The sequence below is a fragment of the Crassostrea angulata genome, chromosome 10 (assembly GCF_025612915.1).
Source record: "Crassostrea angulata isolate pt1a10 chromosome 10, ASM2561291v2, whole genome shotgun sequence".
Classification (NCBI taxonomy): domain Eukaryota; kingdom Metazoa; phylum Mollusca; class Bivalvia; order Ostreida; family Ostreidae; genus Magallana; species Magallana angulata.
Window position 1 is genome coordinate 30353185 of NC_069120.1, and position 15946 is coordinate 30369130.

At 35.4% G+C, this 15946-nt stretch overlaps 1 protein-coding gene across 1 annotated transcript in view; it reads left to right on the top strand.

The window, feature by feature from the left end:
* LOC128164386 (zinc finger SWIM domain-containing protein 4-like) overlaps positions 1–15946 on the top strand; it is a 28551-nt gene that overhangs the window by 3336 nt on the left and 9269 nt on the right. The window contains exons 2-14 of the mRNA XM_052828174.1: positions 2712–2805; positions 5713–5840; positions 6465–6608; positions 9904–10052; positions 10290–10440; positions 10535–10693; positions 10878–11009; positions 11223–11369; positions 11628–11771; positions 12431–12565; positions 14116–14268; positions 14700–14835; positions 15150–15301. Of these exons, the coding sequence (XP_052684134.1) occupies positions 2712–2805; positions 5713–5840; positions 6465–6608; positions 9904–10052; positions 10290–10440; positions 10535–10693; positions 10878–11009; positions 11223–11369; positions 11628–11771; positions 12431–12565; positions 14116–14268; positions 14700–14835; positions 15150–15301 (1824 nt within the window). The remainder of the gene's footprint in view (positions 1–2711; positions 2806–5712; positions 5841–6464; positions 6609–9903; positions 10053–10289; positions 10441–10534; positions 10694–10877; positions 11010–11222; positions 11370–11627; positions 11772–12430; positions 12566–14115; positions 14269–14699; positions 14836–15149; positions 15302–15946) is intronic.

Below are 15946 nucleotides of genomic sequence, written 5' to 3' on the forward strand. Positions count from 1 at the left end.
GCAGCCATTCTTCTGGTAAACATTTGCCACAGTGTGGGCTACAGAATCTCATTGAAGCTGTCTAAATAACCAAAGACCCTGAAAGCCACTGTTTTATTGGCAGTTCAATTTCTTTCATACAATTTAAAAATTTTCCAACGAGTTGTAGCTACAGTGCTGTTATACTCTTGAAGAAGAAAAATAAAGGGGTTGGGAAATTTAAATCCTTTGGTACACTGTAAAGTTTGCACTTTTACTTAATGAATATGGGAAGGGGTACACAAAAAGAGAGAGAGAGAGGAGGATTGAATGAAAGAGCCTGGTAGATGCAGGGTTGGTGGGAAATGGTCATGTGTTTGTGATAAGGAGAAACCTTACCCTGGCTACACTGCTGCTGTTTTACAGTCTGTGATCTAAATGAGCCCCAGTACACCCCCAGGTCACCTAAGGACCCAGGAAGCTCTCATTTCCTGCGTTATTTTATTTGGACAAGCTACTTGTCACGGAGTCTGTAGTTTGTTTGTCTGCCATGGGATGGGATGCCAGATTAAGCTGTGTACAAGTTATGCCATAACTGATTATATGACCATTGGAATTTGGCACAATAGGACAAAAAAAAATTCTATAGTAACATAGAATTCAATTACACAGGGACATATCAGTCGAATTACTTTCTTTGTTCATTGTTCTTCAAACTTTTGTATTTGCATGATCATAAGATATTTAAGTCATAAGCTTACTGTTTATCGTAGTCATATAAGTTGGGAAAAAAACACTCAATTTCATATGACTTGTCACATTTATCAACATATGTGATTGGTTACACATGTATCATTTCCTGAACACTGTTGGAGAGGATTCTGTTGATTGCCCAAGGGATATGACTGTGGAGGGATGAACCCTTGCTGTGTCGTTTTCACACCCAATCAACTGAACATTATAACCTTTCACTTCAGTGGGTTGAACCTCCTGTACCTGGCATGCATAACCAATGACAGGAAAGCCCAAGCAAACAGAGACATTCTTTTTTCAACTTTCATTCTGGCACATGAACCATGAAAATGAAAGTATTCTGATGGAACTGTCATGACTATGAGGTCGTCTGTTCCAAATGTGGTTGAACTCTATTTGTATTCATGACATCACTAGATGTGGGTGTGTTCTGCCTTTCGGTTCTTTTATTGAAAAGACATGAACTTATATGTTCTAAAATGCAGCTATAAATGATATATTCAATGTATATAAGTACAAATGAAGTTGAACAGAAGGCAATGAGAAATATGCAACACAGCCACATTCAGTGTGTTACTTTAAGAAAAATCAAGGGAGAGAGGATGTGGTACATGTATATCTATTTCCACCTTTCCATTCTCCCTTCATCCATTGCCAATACATGTAGACACAAAGATTCGTGTCAGACTTCTCTTGGGGTGTCTGCGTTTTATTTTGACAGAGTGCACAGTATCTGTGCAGTGCCATGGCAGCACCCCAACCCCCATCAAGATTCCCAAATCTCCTCCCTTGGGGACAGACTGGGAATTAATTTCTCCCACCAGGTCCACACCTCTTCATTTCCTTTGCTTGTTGAGAGCAGATGATGTTTTCCTTGGGCTTGACATTTAGTAATAATTAGCTGATTATGATTCAAAGATCCAATCTTTGCAGTGGAATTAAAATGGTTATGAAGTTATCGCATGTGGGGTTCCATCAAAGCTATAGGTCTTTGAATAAATTGCAAGTAATGAGAAGGATTATGAACATTGGGGCACACACACTCTCAGACACTGCCTGCAAATGTGACCAACATGATGAAGCAGGAGGTAACACACCAATCCCACGTGTTGTTATTGAAATAGATGCAATTAGTACTAACTATTTGATCACGAAATTCATCTAGATTTAACCAGACTCGAGACATGAGAATAAGACAACAGTTTACAAGATTGGGGACAGTTTTGTGTCACACAGACCTGTTATGATAGAATGACCCAGAACTGACTGGAATATACAGGCATTTTGTGTGTCAACATGAAGGTCCTATTTAGCGATTTGGTGTCCTCATTCATTAAAAGTCCCAGCATTTTCCAGGTTGGGCTTCCCTTTCCTATGACTCCGGTGTGGGTACAAAGTTCTAGCAGGATGTGTTTGAGATTATACTCATCTTCGTTGTAAATTCCTTTCCCATTCTGCATATGTTCAATCATTACTAGGGTCATTTTCCATGTCGGTTCACACATGTCATTTTTGGCCTGTAATGTATGCAAATAATGAGATAATGGATTAGTACAATACAATGGATGCATACTTGATGTAATATTTGATCACTACCTGAGGCAAGAATATCAATAGAGATCTTGGTGTTTATATCTGATCCACAGCGATCCCCTCGCCTCATGGTAGTTGTTATGAATTTGATTGGATTTTTATGATATAATTGGTAAATCCTGGCCACCTTGTTCAAAAAGCAATGATATTGGTCAATGATTTTCTCATCCTTTTTTTATTTGATGCAATGGTTAAATTCTGATAAGGCCAGAAAAGGAAGACCCAAAATTCAACCCCCAACCCACATACCTTCGCTAACAATAAGATAATAACATTGGGGGGGGGGGGGTGTAAGAAAATTACAAATTGTTCCAACAAGGGATATATGTGTATTTTCGTCGGCAATTCTGTATTTACCTGTATTTGTTTTAATTTTTTTTTTTTCATTTATATTCTTTGTGTTGCAGGTTTTCACTTGAGTGGGACTGTAAAAGAGCCATCCAACCCTTTGTATTCCACAGATCCTGATGTCCCATATCAGGTCTCCATCAGCTTTGACAGGTAATCACAGTCTATCCTGTATAGGGTACAGAAAGAGCAAAAAGAGTGAAAACTCTAATGGTACATTGCTTGTGATGTGTGAATTGGGGTATCCATTCCTTCATATACCGGTATTTAGAAAAAGTGTTCAGAAATTAAAAAGGAAAAAAAAAAATTGGTAAGGAAGATAAAAACAATCCAAAACGGAACATGTGATAAAAAAAAATGTTCTGTACTAAAATACTGGTGAAGAAGATTAAAACATTTAATGGAAAGAAAAATATAGTTGGAAAAGAGAGGTTTTTACTAAAATTTGAATGCTGTAGTTGATCAGAGTGGGTCATTTAAAAACTATTCCCTCTCAATTTATTCTGAGCAAGGAAATTATTTGTGGGGAGTGACCAGTTCAGAGTGTGGGCTACAAAAGTTGACCACAACCCCGTAGGGTATTAAGACTTGTGGACATTCAGAAAAAGCAGAATTTATTTTGAACAATACCTGTGTGTGAAGAAGCTTAGTTGGTGTGTGTTTCTAAAGGCATTGTGCAGGTATAAACGCTTTTGATAACTGAGCTCTATAGTTTATGGTTGGAATTTCCTCGGGGGTTTGTCCACCCATTTGAAGGAGTGTAAAGGCACTCGGCATTCACTAAGCTGACCATTTTAATTGTTCAACTTTCAGTTTGAATTTCAATCAACGTTCTTTGAATTCCAGTCATCTGTAACCGTTTGATTATTTGCATGGAATTTGAATAAATCCCCTTAAAATTGGGTAAAACTGTGACTCAGATTATAAAAAGCAAATCTGATTTAAATATATTGAAAGTGAAATTATTTGCAAGTCTCTAAGAAACTTTTGAATGTGATCTTTACATTAGGAGTTTGTTTAAAACTTAATCAGGCCTGACTTTACATTCTGGTGCCAGTTGGTACTATTATTTCTAGCCTACGCCATCTAAGCTTTGAGCCTTTATTATAGGGCTAAAAGTTTGAACAAATAGCTATAGAATTTAAAACACTGATTTAATGCTACTTGATGAGGTAAATGAGATCAGGGTAATTCTGAATAGATTCAGGCATGCAGGTCTAATCGCTCTAAAATTCACATGGTGCACAGTGCACAGGACAACAGAAATTGGTTCACAAACAGTAGAGGTGCTTGGCTGATGAAAGCTATGGAGAATTGGTGATTCTCACCAAATTGCATAGGAAGTTTTGGGTTACAATCAAGAGAAAATTTCCTAATACAGTATAGTTTTAAGTATAACCTGGAGAGAGTCTGGTTACAATATCCTAGTGTTACACAATATGGCAGGATATGGTCATTAAGAGGCTGTGTAGAATTTCAAATACTGTATACATAGAACTACTGAGTAGGTACCAGAGAGACACAATACTGTGAAGTTGTTTGTACCAAGTCAAAGTCCTGATATCTTTCCAAGCTGAAACATCTGAGATCCCGTAATTTATTTAAGCTTTTTCTCTGCTACAAAATCAAGCACATTGCTAAGGGTTTCCATAACCACAATAGGTACAAGTTGAGGTATGATTTCCATATAAATAAAGAAGAAAAAAAAAGAATGAAAATTTAAAAAAACAGTAGTTTAAAAAAGAATCCTTCAAAAAAATTGCATGGTTTTATTCACTTAAAGGGCTTAAAAAAGTGTCAGAAAATGTTGGTAAAATAATGATTTTTTCAGAAAACAGATGCTACTAAGTAAGCCTTTAGGTCCAGCTTTAAATAGTTCATAAGAAACTTTGATCTGTGTGTGTTCATAAACCCAGCCATTTGCTCGCCTTGTACACACAGAGTCTGAATATTGTGAGAACCACAGGATTAGGCTGTTAGTGCCCAGCAGAAGTTCCTTAAATGAATGACTTGACTGCAATGGTCTGTGTGATCAATCCAGATCAGACACTTGTCATAGCACATTATCTTACCCCCATTGTTTCCGAACAAAAGTTTGCACAATGTGCCTTTGACAGGAGATTATATAAATCTCTTGTTTTGTCTGTATTGATTTCGCCTGCCCCTGATCAGAAACCATAGTTTGGCAGAATAAAAGGCAGAATTCAGTGAGCGATGTAATTGGATCAGGATTACAACATGACAAAATCAAAATAAAATAGATTCCCTGGATTTTGAAACATTTCGCTCCCTGAATGGAGAATCTATAATGGAGGGATCAATTTTTGGAGGGGGCCTTAAAGGCAGTAATCAAGAGTATCTTTATTCCATTTCTACGATGTAGTTTTCTATTTCATATAGAATAAAATGCACATGCCTGGAAAAGATAAAGGAGAACAAAAGCGACAGAACTGGAATTTTGTCCCTTTTATATGCTCTGTTTTCTAACAGGATTCAGATGAATACATTGGTAGGAAATTGATTTGCAGTTGTTGCTTAACAAATAAGGAGATCATTCTGTTGACAAAAACAAAATTCAATATATTGAACATAGAATCGTACATCAAACTGAACAACTCATTGATCCCCAAACTTCTGTGAAGAACAATCAGACAAAATTTTCAAACACTGTTTATTGTAGATCTACAGCCAACACAAAGTTTTACAGCTCATGATTGATGGCGTCGAATTTGAAATAATGAGATCTTTAGTGCATGGTTATCGATAGATGTGTGTAATGTTCCTTTGTGAAATGAATTTGTATTCAGGAGACCTCTCTTCATAGTACAAATGTTTGCACCGGAGCGTTTCAGTCTTACTCATATTGCATAATAGCACTGTAACATGTGGCAGTGCAAATATGTCATCAACAAGAGACGAGAGTTTGTAGGGTCATCTCTAACATAAGGATACCCGGTACTTTAAAATCCTGGAAATCAACCTAATTAAATGGGGTTTTTTTATTCAATAAAAATTCAGTTGAAAACATTGCTCAACTGATGATTGTGTTTTGTTTCATAGGTGTAAGATTACCTCTGTCAAATGTGGGTGTGGAAACAAAGATATCTTTTGGTGCCAGCATGTGGTTGCCCTGTCTCTTTACCGAATCAGGAAGGCAGACAGTGTGGAGCTCAGGGTCCCTATCTCAGGTAATATCATCATTGATATCTGTATCAGGTAATTATCAGCATTGATATCTGTCTTTCTGGTAAATATCAACATTGATATAGGTCTGGTAATTCAATATTAATATCTGTCTGTATTAGATAACATTGATATCTGCCTCTGGTAAATATCACATTGACATCTAAGTAAATATCATCACATGGACATCTGTTACCAGTAGATATCACATTGATATTTGAGTAAATATCACATGGACATCTGTCGCCAGTGAATATCACAAAAATTAAGATTGATATCTGTCTTGATTAAATATCACATTAACATAGCTGTCACCAGCAAATATAACATTGTCATGTGTCTCCAGTAAATATCACATAGAGAAACCTGTCTCAGGTAAATGTTTTGGGTAATTACCACATTGATAAAGTCTTGAACACAGCAAATATTACAATATATTATAATAAAATCCAAGGAAGTAATTCTAGAACACATTCCCCCTTTATATTTGATCTAAAAAAAATAATAACACAAAGGAATACAGTAAATCATGTTCATAGTTACCAACCAGCTGTATGAAGTACAACCTGTACACTTTTGTGCAGGAAATGGTGTAAAATAATGTTTTTTTTAAATCTTTTTCTCCACAGAAACCCTTTTACAGATGAGTCGAGAACAACTTCAGAAGTTTGCTCAGTATCTCATCGCTGAACACCACACTGACGTCCTTCCAACTGCTCAAAAGATCGCAGACGAGATTCTGTGTGCAAAATCAGAAATCAATCTATTATGTGGTAAGTTCTCAGAAAGTGTTTTTTACTTAAAATTCATGATTAACGAAATAAACTCTCATGTATGTATTGAAGAAGAAAAATGTTCCAGGTTTTGGGGGTTTTTTTTTTTTGTATTCTTACACATTCTATATGTACCCTTAGCTCATTTGTGGAAGAAAAGTAGCGGCATTATGAAAAATACTGAACTTTAATTGCTTGAAGTTGTGATCCTTTTTTTCCCTGTAAAATAGTTTTTCAAATGACACTGTCTCATTTTCAAACCAATTATAAATTCATAGAAAGTGAAACTCTTGAACAGGCATTTCTCACACAAGCCTCCAAATTGCTCAACAATTGAGGAACAACAAACAGTGATAGGAAAATGGTGCTTTGCTTGTAACAAGTACATGTACATACACTTGAAACAGTAAATTGGTTTGGGGATGGTACAAAACCATTTTGGCAGTATTTAGATTGTCCAAATTATCACACTACTTATTCTGTTAAACATTTCGTGGATAATTACGTACAGGAAAAGATTAGAATCGGGGATTTGATTAATTCAATGATGGAACAAGGATACAAACAAAGCCACTTGATGAGTGTGATTTGTTCAACATCTCTTGACAAAATGCGACTTACTAACATGGCAGTGAGATGACCTCAACAGAGGATGTAGGGGGGTGTTATCTCGAGTCTTATCTAAAGAGATCTTTTTTCTAGTCAATGACAAATTGCTATTTAGAACTGTAGGATCTATCTCCAGGGTACACCTTAGGGGCCAAGGGATCCTCCCAAATAACTGATCTGTCACATGTTTATTAACCAACATCTTTATAGCTAGGAAAACACCCTGAGAATCTTAATTATACAAAATCAAGTAGTTGACTAATACTCTTTGGATGAATAAGAGACGGGGACCTGAGACGGCTTGCTCTATGGCAAGCAATTAATGTCCAACTGGTGCTTATTCAAGGGTAGATAACTGCATGATAACAGCGACCAGTATCAAGTTGATCAGACATTGTAGCAACACTTAGTCATTGCAATTCATTAGAAGTCTCCATTTTTCTTCTTCGTGATTAATGGTGCATAATTATGCTGAAAAATTTAAAAGGAAGTAATCTGAAATCACTAATGTGTTCATTGTTTGACATCGAAGAAATTGTTATGATTTAAATAGGTGTTGTTTCTTCAGCTCCCTGAAGCTAATCAAAGATGTCTTTGTGTTTCCTGTATTGATGACAACCCATGCTCAATATCTGGTCTAAAGCTGACACAATCATCATAAAAAATTTACACAAGATAGAGATTCGAAGCTGATGTTTCTCTTTGAAAAACCTATACATATCATTGAGATTATTTTTCAGAGACAAAATAATTTGCAATAAACAAGCTGTGTTGTGTTAAAACTGTCCTATAAACAATGGGCCGTAAAAGATGAAAACAAGAACAATTTCTGTTATAGATTTTTTTCACACTGAAAGCAGAGCAGTAAAACTGTTCCTCGTCAGGGGGAGAAAGACAAATACAGTACATGTATTTCAATGATGAACATGGGATTTTTATGAAAAGCTATGAATTAATTCGATTAGAAAGGCCTGGTGTCTGCAATTTGAATTAAACATATGAGACCATTGTGGAGGCTGGGAGAGTTATGCGGTGTGGTTGCCCTTCAGCACCTATTTTATATAGATCATTTCGGTAGTTGTGTTGTGCTGAATGTGTTCATTATTTCCTAGCATTAATAAAGGATTCAATGGAGGCATAATGATCTTCTGAGGCTTTTTTAACTTTAAACAAAGCTAATAAAATTTCATGAGTCCAAAGAGACCAATGAATAATTCAGCCAAGGGATATATATACATCCAAAGCCATTGTCGCCCAGGGGGAGAATTTATTATAACATATCGTGATGGCTCCTTTCCTTTTTATGGTACAGTCGGTTCTTGTTCTTTGTGATATTAAGTTACTTGTTAAGGGGGCCTCAATCAATATTAATTTATGCAAGGAAGAAAATCAATGATGTCTTATCAATACTCTGTCCTCAGTAAACCTTTGTTTGAATGTGTTAAAATGTGGGTTTTATGGAATTCAGAATTCTCCAAATCAAAAGTTATGATTAGAATTTGGAATTCTTTGTTTGAACAAGGAAATCTGAGGTCTTGTAAATCAAGCCTGTTTACCTCTTTTATCTCTGGAGTGACAAAAATGCTAGGCCTGTATGTCATATGGCAAATATTGTCTTTATAAGGTATTGAATTTTTCCTGACGGATCCATGTTGAAGAAAAATGCAGTTTTGTCATGAAAAGTGCTTTTCCAACAATGATTTTTTTCAAGCTAATTGACTGCCTTAAGGAAATCATAACTTCCCTCTCTACTTAGGAGCAAAATTTGCACAGCCATTTGTAAATCATGTTCAGCAATTTAAACACTGGAAAAAAAAATCCTTAATGTCTTGAAGGTATAATAAATTATCCTTATGAATTGACCTAAGAGCTTAAAAATCTAAGATGCCTGAAATGAAAATTATTCATTGAAGAATGGAAATGAAAGTTTATAGTGAATACTTAATGGCCACATTTGTACAGATTTGGGTGAAGTTTTGAGGTTTCTGTTCTGATCCAAGTAAGGAAAGTCATGATAAATTCTGTACTGATAGGTGATAGCATGAAACAAATAGGTTAACAGGTAAACTATTGCTCCTCCTTTTCAATGAACTTTATGAATTTAGTGACATTACATTACATACTAACGTTCAGGGATAGAAATGTTAGACAAGTACGTCAAAAAGAATTTATAAAGTTGATTTGTTATTACAGGTCTAAAACGCCATTTTACTAAATTCTTCGAATTACACCAAGCATACATGTTGATTAAAGTTTTATCATCATAAAATGTGTCCTTAGGCACCATTAGTCATTTAAAATAATGTGAATGTAAAGGTTTTTGGGCATACTAGCCTCTAATTAAAGTTCTGTGTTATGATATATAATATAAGCCATCACAGTCACTGTTTAACGTTGTTTTGGTTTTTTTTCTTTTTTTAACATGTCCATTCAAAACTTAAATTCTCATTAAAAAATTATGATAAAATACCATTAACTTTGTACATTTGATGGATAAAAGCTTTTATATGAGTTGTTGAGTCAACTATTTTCTCTTTATACCATATTACCAATAGTCCTTTCAGCCTTTCAAGTTAGTTCTTACCTATAGAGATTTAGCTACCATGTATTGTTCTGACCACCCTCCCCTCCCCCCCCCCCCCACGACTGGCTGCCGCCCCCACTGACCTATTTGTTTACATTACAGGTGCTCCTGACCCTACAGCCGGTGCCTCCGTGGATGATGACAACAGCTGGCACCTGGATGAGGACCAGGTCAGGGAAACTGTCCGGTGCTACTTGTCGCAGGGGGGCTACCTTAACATGGCCAACCAGCTCACTTTTATGTTTGCCAAGGTTAGTTCTAGGATCTTCATTCATTAAGCAAAAAATCAAAATTCAAAAAGCAAAATATTTAATGAACCAAGAATTTGGTGTTCTTTTCTATTTGATTAATATTGAAACAATAATTTATTTGTTATATTGATATCCGGTAATTTACTAGGGTAAAAAACAATGTTATTTTCTCATCTCATTATAGAGGCTTGGAGACATTATCTTGGAAATGTGAATATTTTATTTGGTTTGTTTTAGGTCCGTGAAATGTTGCGTGCACGTGATTCCAATGGTGCTAGAATGTTGACTTTGATTACAGAGCAGTTCCTCGCAGACCCTCGACTTGTTGTCTGGAAATCCCAACGACAGCCAATGTCAGACAAATGCCGACAACTCTGGGACGAACTAGGTATCATCTAGAATATGGAAAATGAAAATAAAACTCAGTTAACATGTTTAATTTGCTGTATCTTTAATAAGTTATAATGAAATGTTATTTTTAGGTGCATTATGGGTATGTGTGGTGCTAAATCCCAACTGCTCAAACATGGACCGAGTCCATTGGCAAAGTCTCTTAGACCAGTGGTCCTCCTGCAATGTTTGTCCTCTTGAGGACCCAGATGGCAATGCAGACCTTGCCCTCAACAGCAATGACAATGCTTGTAAGTCAGAAGAGAAACAGTACAACCTATTGTCTTGTACTGGTAGAATGGTTGAGTATGTAGTCTGAAGACTAATGAACTTAACTATGTGTAATTTGAAATATTTATAAATAAAGCAAAAATGTTATTTCATCCACACCAATTCAGTTTAAATGCTTTAATGATTTATGTTGTTTTCCTTTAGCCTCTTTCCAAAGAAAGCCACGCACCATCTTCCACCGAGCCATGGATGCCAGTAAGTTAAAATGGCACGATTCTCACTTGAAGCTGATCCTGAGTAAGGACCCTTCCTACCCAGAATGCCCCATGTGGCATGGTGAGCACTACAGATTGTATTGATAAAATTGGCCAGAGAAAGATAAGAAGTTTTAATGTATGAATTCAAATGCTATATTTTTGTCATTGACAAATTGTTAGTTCTTGCAAAAGTAGTCAAATAAATCACTTGTTCATGTTCCTCTAAGTGTTATTACATTACACACTGAATTTAACTGAATTAGAAACATCATACTGAACATTTTGATTTCAGAGCATTTCCCAACTGCATGTGCCCGTGTGGATGCCTTGCGATCACATGGTTACATGAAAGAGTCTTTGCGGCTTGCTGTTGCCATTGTGAGATCTCTCAAACATCAGCAAAGGGTCAACAAAGATCGTTGCCGATATCAAAATGAAGGTACAGATTTGTTGATGCATTTAATGGCTGTTGTTCGTCTTAAACACTGTAACTTAGACAACTAGAATTATGTTTAGTTATTTTTATCAAATCCCATCCAATCAGTACATGTTTATGATGTTTTCTGTTTATATTATTATGTCTAAGCTATTGAATACCCAGCACTAAGCTATTTAGCCTGCAGTTCTCTGTAATTCTTAGTTACTTGTGTTTCACAGAAATAGATAAAGAGCTCTAAGTAGCACTGAATGTTTGTAGATATGCCAAGTACAAGTAAGGGCTGCCCACATAAGAGCTGGAACAATCTGGAGGGGTGGGTGGGGCATGCGCTGGACCCCACGGGTGTCCTGTACGACACCCTGACCGAGGCATCCATAGACACTGAAGACACATCCCAAGCAGGTCAGGCACCAGCTTCCGTCGTTATATTCTTTACATATAATGTGATATTTTCTTCTTCTCAAGTTCATGATAGGATAATATCATTGCATGTTTAAGCCTATGAAAAATGAATATGAGTTGTCTTTGTGTTTCTTTTTTTATGGCTTATCATATATTGAAACATAAGCAAGTGAAAATTGCATATGATAATGTTGAAATATTGATTCGTTTCTAAATATTTATAATTTTCTTGATGCTCTTTACTGTTGGATAAAAGCTTCTAAATAAAGGATTACAGACAAAACTATCAACCGAAGAAGAAGTAATCTCTTCTCTAGATTTATTGAATAATAAAGATACATCAATACATGTTATGAATCATATCACAATTTTTATTCATCACAAATATAGTAATTTGGAAGTGTAACAGAAATCTTATTAGAGCAGTAACACCTGTTCCTCTTGTTTTGAGAAATGACTTAACTGAGAACTTGTTTTCTGCTTGTCAGAGACTTGAAGTGAGTCAATAACACTGAAAAACAGAAAAACTGAGAAATGATTGAACACACCTTGTAATTTTCATGGAGCATAAACAATTTGAAGTACAGTGTTAATGTACGAAGTAATGTAATGCTCATAAGTAGATATGTCTGTCTTATAATGAAATGCTGTGTTTCCAGACACTCTGAGTGGGCGACTTTTCTCGGGAGACAACCACAACTGTATCCCTCCACGTTATCGCCATGTGCCCATCCCAAACAGCAAGGACCGCAGCGAATCCTACCTCACTATGGCCATAGAAGTTGCCCTGATTTGTAAGTATAATAATGTTCAATAGTATACAATTATTTAATGCTTGAGCAGTCAGTAGATCAGAATATTTTTCCCGAGGTGCAGGGTATGTATAGCTCAGTATGATCTATTGCCCGAGGACAATAGATCATACTGAGCTGTTCCCTGCACCAATGGAAAGAATTCTGGTCTATTGACTTTTCAAGCATTAAATAATTGGTTTATTACCTAATTCCTTTTTTAGTTTTCCGGGTTTACAATATGCATATTGCAGATGGTTTTCGTGCCATTATGCAATATGCTAAGATTTTTTTCATCTTTTACATGCACCAAACCTGTTGCATGCATTACAACATCTCAATTTAATATTAGTTTAGACAAAGAAGGAGGAGCCTTTAACCCATAAGATTTTACCTTATATGAGGCTTTAAAACGGTTGATTATTTGATACTCCATTTTTATAACATTGAATTTGGTTTCACCAAGTACTAAAAACAGCGTCTATGTAAAGTAATATACATTGTTTGTCTCTTGACCAGCCTTATTTCTCATATGTTACGGTTTTTTGAATGTTACTTTGGATGAAAAATTAAATCAGAATGGTATGTGTAAACTTGTAAGGATTCTTTCATCATGTGAATTAGAATGCTGGAGAAAACGTACCCAGGAGAAAACGTACCCAGGAGAAAACGTACCCAATTTATAGGGTACGTTTTCTCCAGGAGAAAACGTACCCGAGTACGTTTTCTCCAGGAGAAAATGTATCCGAGTACGTTTTCTCCAAGAGAAAACGTACCCTATGGAAATAATTAAAAATGGTTTTCATAGATATTCTTAAATGAAATAAAATAAAATATACAATGAACATTTGTATCATTTGTTGCTGTAGTTTTTAAATGCATAGTCACCATTGTCACGGACTTAAATTATTAAGACAATAATTTGTAACATACACATACACGAACGTGGCCTGAGCAGTTTAATTAGTCGACAATTAATCCACCATAAACGAAACCGTTACTTGCAAACTCATTTGGAGAACTGAATGATGAGTATCTCAGGAAGTCGATATCGCGTTTTTTCGAAGGGTACCGATAAATGGATAATTAGAAGAAGTAGACTGATAACACCTTATGACAGGTCATTATTTTGTACTAAAATAAAAGTTGCTACAATTACTATAAAGATATCATTCATAAAATGAATACATTTCTATACATCTATGCATTGAAATGTGCATTAAAGTAGCATTTGAAAATTATTTAAAATGTCCAAATTATAAAGTATTAAATTCATTTATCTATGAAATTCTTACATTTCGGTATATTTATTATGCAAAATAGTATTTAAAAGTATTAAAAACTATTAAGTAATATAATTATGATTTTCATAGGGTACGTTTTCTCCAGGAGAAAACGTTCCCTATAAATTGGGTACGTTTTCTCCTGGGTACGTTTTCTCCTGGGTACGTTTTCTCCTGATACCGTGAATTATACCCTTAGTGTACCTTGAACAAATGGTCTTCTTTATTTGTGAACATTTTTTTTTCACAAGGAAACTGCTTTTATTTCAGGTTTGGGACAACAAAGACAGATGCCTTCAGGTCTGTATGCTCAGGAAAAGGCGTGTAAACAGGAAGAAAAGTTGTTGTCACGGTTACAGGCTGTTGATCTCGACACTTCATTAATGGAGGTTTTGAGAAGGCAAGCCGACCTTCTACTAAAAGGTAATGTAGTATAAAACTCGATAATGAAAAAAAAACAAAAAAAACAAGAGCATTTTGATAAATTTCTCTAGATTTGTCATATATTTATTTATTTTTAGAGCATGCTCCTGAATTTATAGAAATGTTCATGAGAAGTGAAAAATTTACATTCAAATTAACATTTATTTGGGTTTGCTTGAAATTCCACATTTTTTATTTGATTCACAAAAGAGATAATGCCCTGATTTTAAATCTGTCACATTTATGTTAAGTGATTTAACTTACCCCACTATTCTTCATTAACCTTGTTTTGACTTTACCTGCCAATAAAGACTGGGACAAAGATAAAATTAGGATGAACATTTTCTTGTATACTGTATTATAATGTTGGCTCATGAAAGAGTAGCTAATTGCTTTCCCTGCATATTGTAATTGTAATCTGTGTTCTCCAGGTGGCAGCAGCTCTGGTCTTGGTGATGGTATCCATGCTGAGAGCTATCCTATGCACACATTTGCTAAGTTCATGTTCAACAGCTTACTGACGTACGACCAGAACCTGGCCTATTGCGTGGGACTACGTGCCATGAGGTTCGTCTGTCAATTTATCTTAATTCATACAAAAACAGTTATGTTTTTCGCCTAATTATTGAAATTTGTTTCATGTCAGGTTTGATAATTGTTTTGAAGATATCATTTAAGGGTAATTTTAAAGTTATTAATTTTTCTCCAATGTGTGTAAGTCTTGATCTATTTGCTATAAACAATGTACCGGTAATTCATTACCAGATATAAGTTTTTGTTATGTTACAGAATTATCCACCTCAAACACAACGATATATACATTGTATTGTCGATACCTTAATAACTTGGTTAATGAACAGCTGTGTTCTTCTGTTGTCTAGACTTCCTGTTCTGGAGGACACAGAGGATATAGACGACGGAACCAATAACATCGGGTCAGCCTTGTTGAGTCGCTTTCCTCGCTGGTTCATTCTCGGTCACATAGAGGGACAGCAGTGTGAATTAGCTTGCACCCTATTAGCTGCAGCCAAAGGTTAGTTGCAAACAAGTCAGAATGCATTTTGATATCCAATAGGATATATCATCTGCTTTTTATATTATTTAGAGAGCATATTTTTCATTTTACCCAATGTAATGAAGTTTGAGGGGCATTATGTTTTTGACCCGTATGACAGTCAGTCAGTCTGTTAGTCCTGTTTTTTTGTAAGCACAACTCCTCTTAAACCGCTGGATGGAATTTTGTGAAACTTTGTAGGTATTTAGAACATAATGTGTGAATGTGCATATTAACGGGAAATTTTGATTCCATTATATTTCTGTTTTGAACTTGAAATTTTTGCCATATTTTGAATATAGAACATGTAATTAACAGTTTGTAACCACAACTCCTTTTAAACCATTGCACAGAATTTCATAAAAAATGTGTAGATGGGTTTATTATCAGGAAATTCCAATTCCATTATTTTTCTTGGAATTTTGGCCCTTTAGAATTTAGAATTGCTTTTAGAATGATGTACATATTGCAGAAAGTATTGAGCTGGTGATTTTTTGCGAGTTGTGCCCTTTATCAAATTATTTTGTGTATTTAATGCATACCTTGCCATTCATTATGTGTAGCATTGTCAAGTAATGGGGGAGCATGGGGTATGTGGGCTCCTAATGACTTTTCTTTAGTGTT